At 41.2% G+C, this 12,063-nt stretch overlaps 1 gene segment (V, D, J or C); it reads left to right on the top strand.

Annotated features, from left to right (window-relative positions):
• Window positions 1–746: 746 nt before the first annotated feature.
• The window catches only part of LOC113134426 (T cell receptor alpha variable 12-3-like), a gene marked incomplete at its 3' end in the record, with an annotated part of 22,816 nt that continues 11,499 nt past the window's right edge, over window positions 747–12,063 (top strand). Inside the window, 1 exon segment of the V gene segment in view lies at window positions 747–796. Within this exon segment, the coding sequence occupies window positions 757–796 (40 nt within the window).

Genomic DNA, 12,063 nt, shown 5'->3' with positions numbered 1-12,063 from the left:
AGCTCAGTGTGTCAGTGTGTTCTGAGACAAGTACACATAAGAACAGACTTTTAAGAATTGTAGACCTGGACGTCGTCCCCCTTGTGAATACCGAAGGATTATTTGTGTCTGAGCATAGGGGATGATCATTGTGAACCTGATTTCATTCACTTAGCTAAGGGAACATGAACATGTCCTGATGATTATTTTCTCTGGTATCAGCCAAAGACAACGTGCTGCAGCCAGAAGGAGACGTGACAATACCAGACTGCTACTGAAGGAGACGCAGTAACACTTGGCTTGTGTAACAGCAGCAGTTCAACAAGTCCATCTCTCTACTGGTACAAACAGGATGGAAACAACAGCCCCACATTCATCCTGAATCCAGTTAAACTAGATGACGGCAACACACCAAACGAGTACAGGGAGAGATTTTCATCCACACTGAATTCGAAATCCAGATCAGTTCCTCTGAAGATCCAGAAGCTTCAGCTGTCTGACTCTGCTGTGTACTACTGTGCTCTGCAGCCCACAGTGACAGGAAACACCAAAACTCTGTACAAAAACCTTTGGAGCAAAGACAACACAATACTCCACAACATCCACCAGAGGGAGACACACACTGTTAAACTTCAGTGGTTTGTTGCAGGAAGTCAAAGCCCAATCAGCTTGATGCTGAGGAGAAGAGCTGTGCAGCAGACACTGTTTAGTTGTTTCATTCTACTGCAGTGGAAGAACACTGTTCATCTGCTGTCTGACTTCAACAACTCCAAAGACATGTTGCTTTACTTCTTTCTCTTTTTATCTCACTTCATAGGTGAGTTTGACCACAAACAGGCGTCTCATTCAACCTCGCAATGAATTTGTCTTTGTCAGGAAGTCCTGGTCAACAGTTTGTGTCCACAGAGTAACACTGTACACTGACATTTTCCACTGTCTTCTCCTCTCAGCCTCATGGACAATGTTCGTCTAATGGCTTCATTTTCTCTACTTTTTCCAGGACTAACAGCTGGAGACACAATCTCTCCTGTAGAAGATGAAGTCACTGGAAGAGAAGGAGAATCTGTCAAACTCACATGTCGCTATCAAACAGCTGAAACTTCTGTTGATCTTTACTGGTACAAACATCATTCAGACCTGGAAGCTCCTCAGTTTATACTCTGGAAAGGAGCTAAAGGAAACACAGGTCAATATATTCCTGATAATCGATATGAATCCCAAACATCAGATACATCAACTGAACTGACCATAAAGAGTCTAACCCTGGCAGACACAGCTCTCTACTACTGTGCTCTAGAAACACAGTGATACAAAGTGTAGAAGAGTCTGTACAAAAACCTGAACACTGATATCTGACTACTCTTCAAAGAGGAGGGAAGTGGGATTCAAACCACAGCTTCATATCAGATTTATTCTGCTCATTCCTGTTTGATCAGAGTCCCTGTGGTTACAGCTGCTAATGAAACACTGGGGGAGGATTCACATCAGCAGCAAATCCACATCAATGACAAACCAACTGTTGATGCTTCAGACACAAGAAACCATGAACTGTCAAATGTGGATTATTAAATATTAGGTCCCTTTCTTCTAAATCTCTGTTAGTAAATGATTTGATAACTGATCACCAAATTGACCTACTTTATCTTACTGAAACCTGGTTACAGCAGGATGAATATGTCAGTCTGAATGAATCAACCCCCCTCAGTCATAAAAATTATCATGTTCCTCGAAGCACAGGTCGAGGTGGAGGAGTAGCTGCAATCTTCCAGTCAAACTTATTATTAAACTTTCATCCTCAGAACAGTTATAACTCATTTGAGAGCCTCACTCTTAGTCTCTCACATACAAACTGGAAAACACAAAAACCAGTTCTACTTGTCATTGTGGACCGTCCACCTGTCCCTTACTCAGTTTTTAACTGAATTTCCAGACTTCCTGTCTGATTTAGTGCTTAGATCAGATAAAGTCATTATAGTGGGAGATTTTAACATTCATGTAGATGTTGAAAATAACAGCCTCAGCATTGCATTTAATTCTATATTAGATTCAATTGGTTTCATTCAAAATGTTAATAAACCCACCCACTGTTTCAATCACACCCTTGATCTTGTTCTGACCTATGGCATCGAAATTGAACATCTAATACTTTTTCCCCCAAATCCTGTTTTGTCAGATCTTAATAACTTTTGAATTTAAAATGATGGATCATGCAGCGTCTGGAAGAAAATTCCACTACAGCAGATGTTTATCTGACAACGCTGTTAATAAATGTAAGAAAATGATTCCATCTTTATTTACATCTATGCCAAGTATAAACATAGTGGAGCTGCTTCAATCCCACTCCCTACCAAATTGATCATATTGTTGACAGTGCTGTAACCTCACTGCGTGAAACGCTTGATTCTGTGGCCCCTCTGAAAAAGAAGTTAGTGATTCAGAGAAGACTAGCCCCATGGTATAATTTACATATTCGTACCTTAAAGCAGGCATCACGAAGGCTGGAAAGGAAGTGGCGTTCCACAAACTTAGAGGAAATTTTTCTAGCCTGGAAAAACAGTCTACTAACATATAAAAAAGCTCTCCGTAAAGCCAGAACTGCATACTATTCATCACTAATAGAGGAAAATAAGAACAATCCCAGGTTTCTTTTCAGCACTGTAGCCAGGCTGACAAAAAGTCACAGCTCTGTTGAGCCCAGTGTTCCCTTAGCTCTCAGCAGTGATGAATTTATGAGTTTCTTTACAAATAAAATCACAACTATTAGAGATAAAATTCAGCAGATGCTTCCTGTACCTGCAATAAATGAATCTTCTACTACAGTAGCTCTTGAATCATCTGTAGGACCTCAGTTATGTTTAGACTGCTTCTCTCCCATAGATCTCTCTGAATTTACATCAGTAGTTGCTTCATCTAAATCATCAACGTGTCTCTTAGACCCCATCCCGACTAGACTGCTTAAAGACACCCTGCCATTAATTAACCCATCTTTATTGGACTTGGTAAATTTATCTCTAGTATCAGGCTACGTACCACAGGCTTTTAAGACAAGTAATCAAACCCCTACTCAAAAAGCCTAGTCTTGATCCAGGAGTCTTGGCTAATTATAGACCAATATCCAACCTGCCATTTATTTCTAAAATCCTAGAAAAAGCTGTTGCTAAGCAGCTATCAGACCACTTACACAGGAATGAACTATTTGAAGATTTCCAATCAGGATTTAGAGCACATCATAGTACAGAAACAGCACTGTTAAAAGTTACCAACGATCTTCTCTTAGCCTCAGATAATGGACTTGTTTCTATACTTGTCCTCCTAGACCTTAGTGCAGCATTCGACACCATTGACCACAACATCTTATTACAGACACTGGAGCATGTGACTGGTATCAGAGGAACAGCATTAAAATGGTTCCAATCCTATTTATTGGACAGATTCCAGTTTGTTCATGTCCATGATGAACCTTCCACACGAACAAAAGTTGGTGTATGGAGTATGGAGTTCCACAAGGCTCCGATTCTGTTCATCCCATACATGCTTCCTTTGGGCTATGTCATTAGGAAGCACTCTATTAATTACCACTGCTATGCAGATGACACTCAGTTGTATCTGTCTATTAAACCTGTTAACACAAACCAGTTAACCAGACTTCAAGTGTGTCTAACTGACATAAAGGCCTGGATGACCAGTAACCTTCTACTTTTAAATTTAGAGAAAACAGAAGTCATTGTATTTGGGCCTAAAAACCTCAGAAATAACTTTTCTAAAATTATAGCTACTTTAGATAACATAGCCCTGGCCTCCAGCACTACTGTGAAAAACCTTGGAGTTAATTTTGACCAGGACATGTTCTTTAATTCACACATAAACCAAATCTCTAGAACTGCCTTCTTTCTCCTTGTGGTTCCCAGAGTTTCCAAAAGTAGAATAGGAGGCAGAGCCTATCGCTATCAAGCTCCACTCCTGTGGAACCAGCTCCCAGTCTGGGTTCAGGAGGCAGACACTCTGTACTAGATTTGCCTGAGGATCATTGGTGCACTGAGCTACCCTACCCTAACCCTCCTGGTTCTGCTGGAGATTTTTCCTCTCCAGTCGCCAAGTGCTGCTCATAACGGATTTGTTGGGTTTTTGTTTTTTGTAAAGTGCTTTGAGATGATTGTAAAATACAGAATAGAATTTAAAATCCTTCTCCTCACATACAAATCCCTTCATGATCAAGCTCCTTCATACCTTAAAGACCTCATAGTACCATATTATCCCAATAGAGCACTTTGCTCTCAGAGTGCAGGTCTACTTGTGGTTCCCAGAGTTTCCAAAAGCAGAATGGGAGGCAGAGCCTTTAGGTATCAAGCTCCTCTCCTGTGGAACCAGCTCCCAGTCTGGGTTCAGGAGGCAGACACTCTGTACTTTTAAGGCTAGACTTAAACTGCAAACAGTTTAAGTCTAGCCTTAAGTCTAGTCAAGTTTATTGTTGCTGTTCTTCTCTCTGCTCTATCCACTCACCCCAACCAATGAACGTCACATGACAGAGGACAGGAGCAGAGCACTACAGACCGTCATGATAACGTTTGGTTAAATGACTGTTGATACACAGTCTGAGCTTCTTGGATGATGAGGCTGCAGCATCACTGTCATTTCTAAAGCTTCCATCAGCCTGAATGGAAACAGAGCACAGCAAGAGGAGGAGCTACACAACTGAATATGAAAGGCTTCATTTTGGAACTGAAGAGCTGCTGTCTTCTCTCTGTTGTTCATTCAGTCCAAGTGAAAATGATGCTGCTGCTTTTCATTTGGATGCTGATGGTCTCCTTTCATACTGGTAAGTCAACTCTAACTGGTGAAAGTGGTGAAGATACAGAAACATTCCTGAACAGTTTTCTAACAGTGTGTTCAGCTTCAAGAAATCTAAGTTTCATGATGAAACATGTTTTTGTTCTTCTCAGGATCCTCTGAGGATTTACTGACACCTTTTAAAGAGGAAATGACGACTTTGGAAGGAGACACTGTAACTCTCTCCTGCAACTATTCAGGCTCTGTATACTCTGTATACTGGTATCACCAGAAGTCCAGTTCATCTCCACCGCTGCTAATCGCAGAATATTCAGAGACCACAGGGAGAAGGTCTATGAGACATGACAAGAAAACAAAGGAGTTTCATCTGCAGATCTCCTCTGCTGCAGTGTCTGACTCTGCTGTGTACTACTGTGCTGTGCAGCCCACAGTGACAGGAAACACCAAAACTCTGTACAAAAACCTTTGGAGCAAAGACAACACAATACTCCACAACATCCACCAGAGGGAGACACACACTGTTAAACTTCAGTGGTTTGTCATTACACAGTCTTGATTCTCTGCACTGCTGACAATAACACAAAATGAAGGAAAGTGGTTTCCTACAACTCTGATTATAACAGATATTGTGGGACCTCTTTTACAGGAGAAACACCATAAATGAATGTAAACATCTCTTCTTTCTCCTTAGTTTCATTATAAACATGTGTCACTAATTGTGAAACAATGTCAGTATCATAAAAATAGGATGCTGTCATAAGTAATCAGGTGTCAATATATTTACAGGTAAATTTCACATCAGTATTGACAGATCATACAATGTGATTCAAATGTCTCCATGAATCAGCTGACTTCATAGATTTGAGTCTTGATTTGTTCTGTTTGTATCGCCATAAAAGCATTTTCTGTTTCTCAGGCGTTTTCACGTTTTATTTTGGTGTACCACAGGGTAGACTAGGTCCTCTTTGTCTAGAACACCTCGACTCAGAACTTACTGAGCACAGTCATTTTGTCCATTGTATGTTCTCAGGGACAAAGACAAGTCCACACTGGTTCTGACAGTATGTGCATCCATCCAGATCATATTATATCAACCTCATTAAGGGCTTTGTTGGGTGTCAAAGTCTGGCAGGCTGTCTCACACTGTATCCGACTGCTGACCTCTTCACAAAGACAATAAAATACACAGAACAGAGAGTTAAGTCTCAATTCTGTTGATATCAGATTCTCCACAAAATACTGAGGACTCTTAACATCTTAACATTTCCATAAATTCAAATGAGCAGTAAAATGTCCCCAAGTTCCCAGAGAAAACACAATATCATCATGTAAACAGACTTTGTTCTAGTGTGACCTGCTTTGGTCTAACAACGGTGGAAGAAGTGAAACTGGAAACTCAGTAAATGTTTCTCTGAGGTAGAGCTGCTCTAGCTGCAGAAATAATCTCACTGGATGAACTGAATTTTGTCAGACACAGAAACTGAAAAGGTTAGTACCTGGCCACGCCCACCAGAATCCAACCAATGAGATTATATCTGTCTCCAGAGCAGAAATGTTGCAGGAAGTCAAAGCCCAATCAGCTTGATGCTGAGGAGAAGAGCTGTGCAGCAGACACTGTTTAGTTGTTTCATTCTACTGCAGTGGAAGAACACTGTTCATCTGCTGTCTGACTTCAACAACTCCAAAGACATGTTGCTTTACTTCTTTCTCTTTTTATCTCACTTTATAGGTGAGTTTGACCACAAACAGGCGTCTCATTCAACCTCGCAATGAATTTGTCTTTGTCAGGAAGTCCTGGTCAACAGTTTGTGTCCACAGAGTAACACTGTACACTGACATTTTCCACTGTCTTCTCCTCTCAGCCTCATGGACAATGTTCGTCTAATGGCTTCATTTTCTCTACTTTTTCCAGGACTAACAGCTGGAGACACAATCTCTCCTGTAGAAGATGAAGTCACTGGAAGAGAAGGAGAATCTGTCAAACTCACATGTCGCTATCAAACAGATAGAACTAATATTTATCTTTTCTGGTACAAACATCATTCAGACCTGGAAGCTCCTCAATTTATACTCAGGAAAGGAGCAAAATCATGGAGTGATAGACAATATATTCCTGATAATCGATATGAATCCCAAACATCAGATGCATCAACTGAACTGACCATAAAGAGTCTAACCCTGGCAGACACAGCTCTCTACTACTGTGCTCTAGAAACACAGTGATACAAAGTGTAGAAGAGTCTGTACAAAAACCTGAACACTGATATCTGACTACTCTTCAAAGAGGAGGGAAGTGGGATTCAAACCACAGCTTCATATCAGATTTATTCTGCTCATTCCTGTTTGATCAGAGTCCCTGTGGTTACAGCTGCTAATGAAACACTGGGGGAGGATTCACATCAGCAGCAAATCCACATCAATGACAAACAATGACAATTCACACTAAAGTATTAACTAATAACACACTGACATCACTAGTTTATATGTTCAGACATCAAAATACACAGAAAAACTAAAAACAACAAAAGATTCAAACTTTCACAGCTGAAGATTTTTATCAAGTTTCAACATTTTTGATTGAAGCTTCAACAACAAACATCTTTGATTTGACCAAACATGACATTGACATTCAAGACAATGTCTCCTTTTATTCTTTTATTCAACAGCTGCCTCAGCTCAGGGTCTGTCCCAGATGTATTCAAGCATGCTGTCGTAAGGCCTTTTCTCAAAAAATCCAATCTTGATCCTGCACTTCTCTCAAACTTTAGACCAGTATCCCATTTACCTTTCTTGTCTAAAGTTTTGGAAAAAGTTGTTTTCATCCAGCTTCATTCTTTTTTGGAAAATAATCATATCTTTGAAAAATTGCACTCTGGCTTTAGAACTCGGCACAGTACTGAATCCGCTCTCCTGAAGGTTCAGAATGATGTCCCCCTACCCCTGGATTCTAAGAAAACTGTGCTGCTAGTAATGCTGGACCTCACCGCAGCATTTGATACTGTGGGTCACTCCATCCTCCTGACACGTTTATCACAGCTAGTTGGCCTTCAGGGACCTGTACTACAAGTTGTTCAGGTCCTATTTGATAAAAAGAACCTTTTCTGTCATGATTGGCGACCATTCCTCCTCTCCAGCTCCCCTGACCTCTGGTGTGCCACAGGGCTCCACTGTGGGCCCTGTTTTATTCTCTTTGTATATGTTACCATTAGTGTCGATTATCACAAAATACGATGTCTCCTTTCATCTGCATGTAGATGACTTACAGATCTACCTGCCAGTTGTTTCTAACTTTTCTGAACCACTCATATCCGTCTGTAGGTGTTTGGATGACATCAAAATCTGGTTATCTCAGAACTGTCTTAGTTTGAACTAGCGCAAGACAAAATATGTTCTCTTTGGCACCCCCTACTTCCCCATTTTCGAGGCTTCTGGTTTTAATTCTCTGATACTTCACAGTCAAAAACCTGGGTGTGATTTTAAACAATAACTTAACCTTCCATAAACAAATTAATTCTGTTGTCAAGGGAAGCTTTTTTCAGCTACACCACCTTGCAAAGGTTAAGCCCTTTCTGAACCACAGTGACCTAGAGAAGCAATTCACGCTTTTTTTAGCTAGATTATTCCAACACTCTTTATGTTTGCATTAACCAAGCTGGCATCCATCGCTTCAAACTTGTTCAGAATGCTGCGGCCCGCTTGCTGACTAACACCAAAAAGTATGATCATATCTCCCCATTCCTGTATTCCCTCCGCTGGCTTCCTGTACATTTCTGAATTCAATTTAAGCTTCTGTTGTTTACTTTCAGTCCAATCAATGGCACAGCACCTTCGTACTTATGAGAGATTTGAAGTTCTCACCAACCCAGCAGAGCTTTGTGTTCTGCTGGACAACATTTGCTGGAGGCCTCTCGATCGAGGTACAAACAATGGGTTGATTGTTCCTTCGCAGTGGGTCGGTGTATTTTATACTCCTTATTATTGAATATATCCTTTATTTTTTAGTCAATTGATTGTTTTTAATGTTATGATGTACTTCGGTCATCCTGTGTTGTTTTAAGGTGTTATACAAATAAAGACTGATTGATTGATTGATTGAGCAGAAAAAAATCCTGAAGAGAATTTACAAAGTCCCATTTGTCAAATGTTCCTTCTCAGTTTGCTTGTACTATTTGTGATAAAAGATATTAAAGGGGTCGTAGCAGGTTCCCAACAATTAGCAGCTTTATATGTCAGGGACCAACAGGAATGTGCAGCAGCTGTAAAACAGGAAACGGGTCAGCTGAAATGTCCAATGACGATCACATACAAGACAAGTTGGACACTGAAAGGAGACTGGTCCAGACTGTGTTTAGAGTAAAGTTGTCAGCAGGGGAATAACACAGGGCTGTGAATGAGCCCTGTCACTGTGATCAGGCTCCTCCTTCTAATCCACCAACTTAGTGTTGATGAAGACTAAACAGAGAGATCACAGCCTTCTTCATACTGGCTGGAGCTCCCAGTTCCTCAACACTGCACATATGACGCCTCTGTTCATCTCAGTGTTGCTGGCTGCTATGTGCCTTGGTATGAACACAACTCTGTTTCTCTGATATCATTCCAGCATTGACATGACTCTTTAACAGCACACTGACACTGTTTGTTGGTGTTATACAGAATGCAGAGCACAAAAAGACAACGTGCTGCAGCCAGAAGGAGATGAGACTGCTACTGAAGGAGACGCAGTAACACTTCGCTGTCTGTATAACAGCAGCAGTTCAACAGGACAAACTCTCTACTGGTACAAACAGGATGGAAACAACAGCCCCACGTTCATCCTGAGCAGATATAAACTGGATGAAGGCAACACACCAGACGAGTACAGGGAGACATTTTGATCCACACTGAATTCCACATCCAGATCAGTTCCTCTGAAGATCCAGAAACTTCAGCTGTCTGACTCTGCTGTGTACTACTGTGCTCTGCAGCCCACAGTGACAGGAAACACCAAAACTCTGTACAAAAACCTTTGGAGCAAAGACAACACAATACTCCACAACACCCACCAGAGGGAGCCACAGACTTCATCAGCTGTCTCATCAACATTAGAGATCAACCCCACTTTTGTTGTATTGTCTGAAAATTTGATGATTGTGTTTGCAGCGTGAACAGGTGTTCAGTTGTACAGGGAGCAGGGGAGGGGGCTCAGCACACATCCATGTGGTGCTCCAGTGCTGTGGGTCAGGGGTGGGGATGTGTTGGGAGTCAGTCTCACTATTTGTGGGTGAGTGCTAAGAAAGTCTTTAATCCACAGTACCACTCTGCTGGGGATACTGGTGTTAAAAGCAAAGCTGGAGTCAAGGAAAAACATCCTCACATACATCCCCTTCTGCTCCAGGTGGGTCATTGTAAAGGGCAGTGTTTATGGCAGCCTCTGTGAATCTATTGGCCCTGCATGCATACTGATGTTGGTCTAAGGTTGAGGAAAGAGTAGATGTTGACCCAGGACTAGACTTTCAAAGCTCTTGGCTATGATGTGTGTGAGTGCGACTGGTCTGTAGTCATTCAGACAGCTGATGTTTGTCTACTTGGGCACTGGGATGAAAGTGGTGGTTTTCAAACACACAGGTACAGTAGCATGTGCCAAGAAGAGGTTAAAGATATTGGTGGAAATCACTAGGAGCTGATGGACAAATGCACAGTCCATCTCTGCAGCTCTTATCAGAGCCCTCACATCTACATCACTGTGGTGGGTTGAGCAGACGCTAGCTCCATAGCCTTGTCCGTGACCTGTGGATGTAATCAGGTCTCAGTTATGATCATTACACAAGGTTCCAGGATTCTAAGCTCAAATTTGTTATGATGTACCACAAGGATCAGTACCAGGTCATCTGAACCTTTGAGGTCACATGAATTATAATACTCCTAAATTCAGGTCCATTTCTACCATGTTGCTGCACCTTCCATCATAATGTGTGTCAGGAGCTGGTCCTGATGTTTTACATGTTAATGCCAAGGTCAGTGCTGGAGTTCATGGACCTTCGGCAGCTGAGTGGATCCAAATCTGACATCCTTTGATTTGGCCACAACTATTAAAAAATAAACTCATTGAATTCAGTGACACATGAATGACAGAAGTACCAAAATGTGTCTTTTGTAATGAGAAGTGTATTGAGTGTTAGGTAGAAATGAGAGATGTACTGATACACTGAGTACATACTCATTGTACAAATGCACAGTCCATCAGCTCCATCATTGTACCAACCACAGCAAAACTGATCTGGTTTGGAGCCAGGAGATTACCAGGCACATGCAGTATGAAGTACTGTTAGTGTAGACTCACATGGGCAGTCTGTCTGAGAGAGGGCTGGATTGGTGTGTGCATGATAAAACTGCCCATAGACTAAATAAGAATCTCATCTGACTTCACTGATTTTAATTACAGGCACAAATACATGCTGCGTTTGTCCAACAGTCATTTTGTAGAAAACAGTGGCTGCCTGAAGACCTCACACATTTTTGGAACAAATTTGATCAATTACTTATGAAATCCACAGCACAATGTTCAGTCTCTGAAGTCCTACATGAGGCCATCTCCAGACTATATAAAACCAGTTTCACCATGATTTTAAATGATGTGTAAATGACTTATGATGCTGCCATTTGGAGACTAGACTTCACAGGATTCTTTGAGGATGTTCATAAATATGCCAAAAGAAACAAAAGAAAAGCCAGCAGAAAAATAAAGGTTTATCTGTTCAGAGTGATTTTAGCGTCGATAACGTTCAGTGATATCAGAGGACAAACAGGTTGAGGGAGGAGCAAATCTGTCAAAGAGCAGAACTAGTCCCACTGTGAGATTCATTCAATATCTAAAGCAAACACAACACAGATACTGTCTGTAAGATGCTCTCACTGCAACGCTGTGGAATATTTTCTCTTGTTCTGATCATACTAAAAGGTAGGTTACAGCGGGAATCAGACATGAGACCCAAACCTGAGCTTTACTGCTATGGGTCACTTTCAGTTTGTCAGTCTGTACAAACTCTACTGTGGACACTGACTTCAGTTCCTGCTTTGGTCTGTTTGTACGTCTGTTATTGTGTTTGTTCATTTTTGTTGCTAAAATTGTTAAAATCTGAACTAAAATATAGAAAAATCAGGAATCATGAAAACCACTGGAACAGACTATAAGAGTTTAGTATCATCTTTAACAACATTCATCTCTTCCTTCAGGTGTCGCTTGTGAAGATCTGAGTCCAGTCAACAATGAAGAGTTCAGTTTAGAAGACAGCACTGTCACTCTGTCCTACAAAACTC

The sequence above is a fragment of the Mastacembelus armatus genome, chromosome 17, assembly GCF_900324485.2.
Source record: "Mastacembelus armatus chromosome 17, fMasArm1.2, whole genome shotgun sequence".
Classification (NCBI taxonomy): Eukaryota; Metazoa; Chordata; class Actinopteri; order Synbranchiformes; family Mastacembelidae; genus Mastacembelus; species Mastacembelus armatus.
The sequence above is the reverse complement of the archived record's forward strand: the minus strand, read 5'-3'. Positions and strand labels throughout refer to the sequence as shown.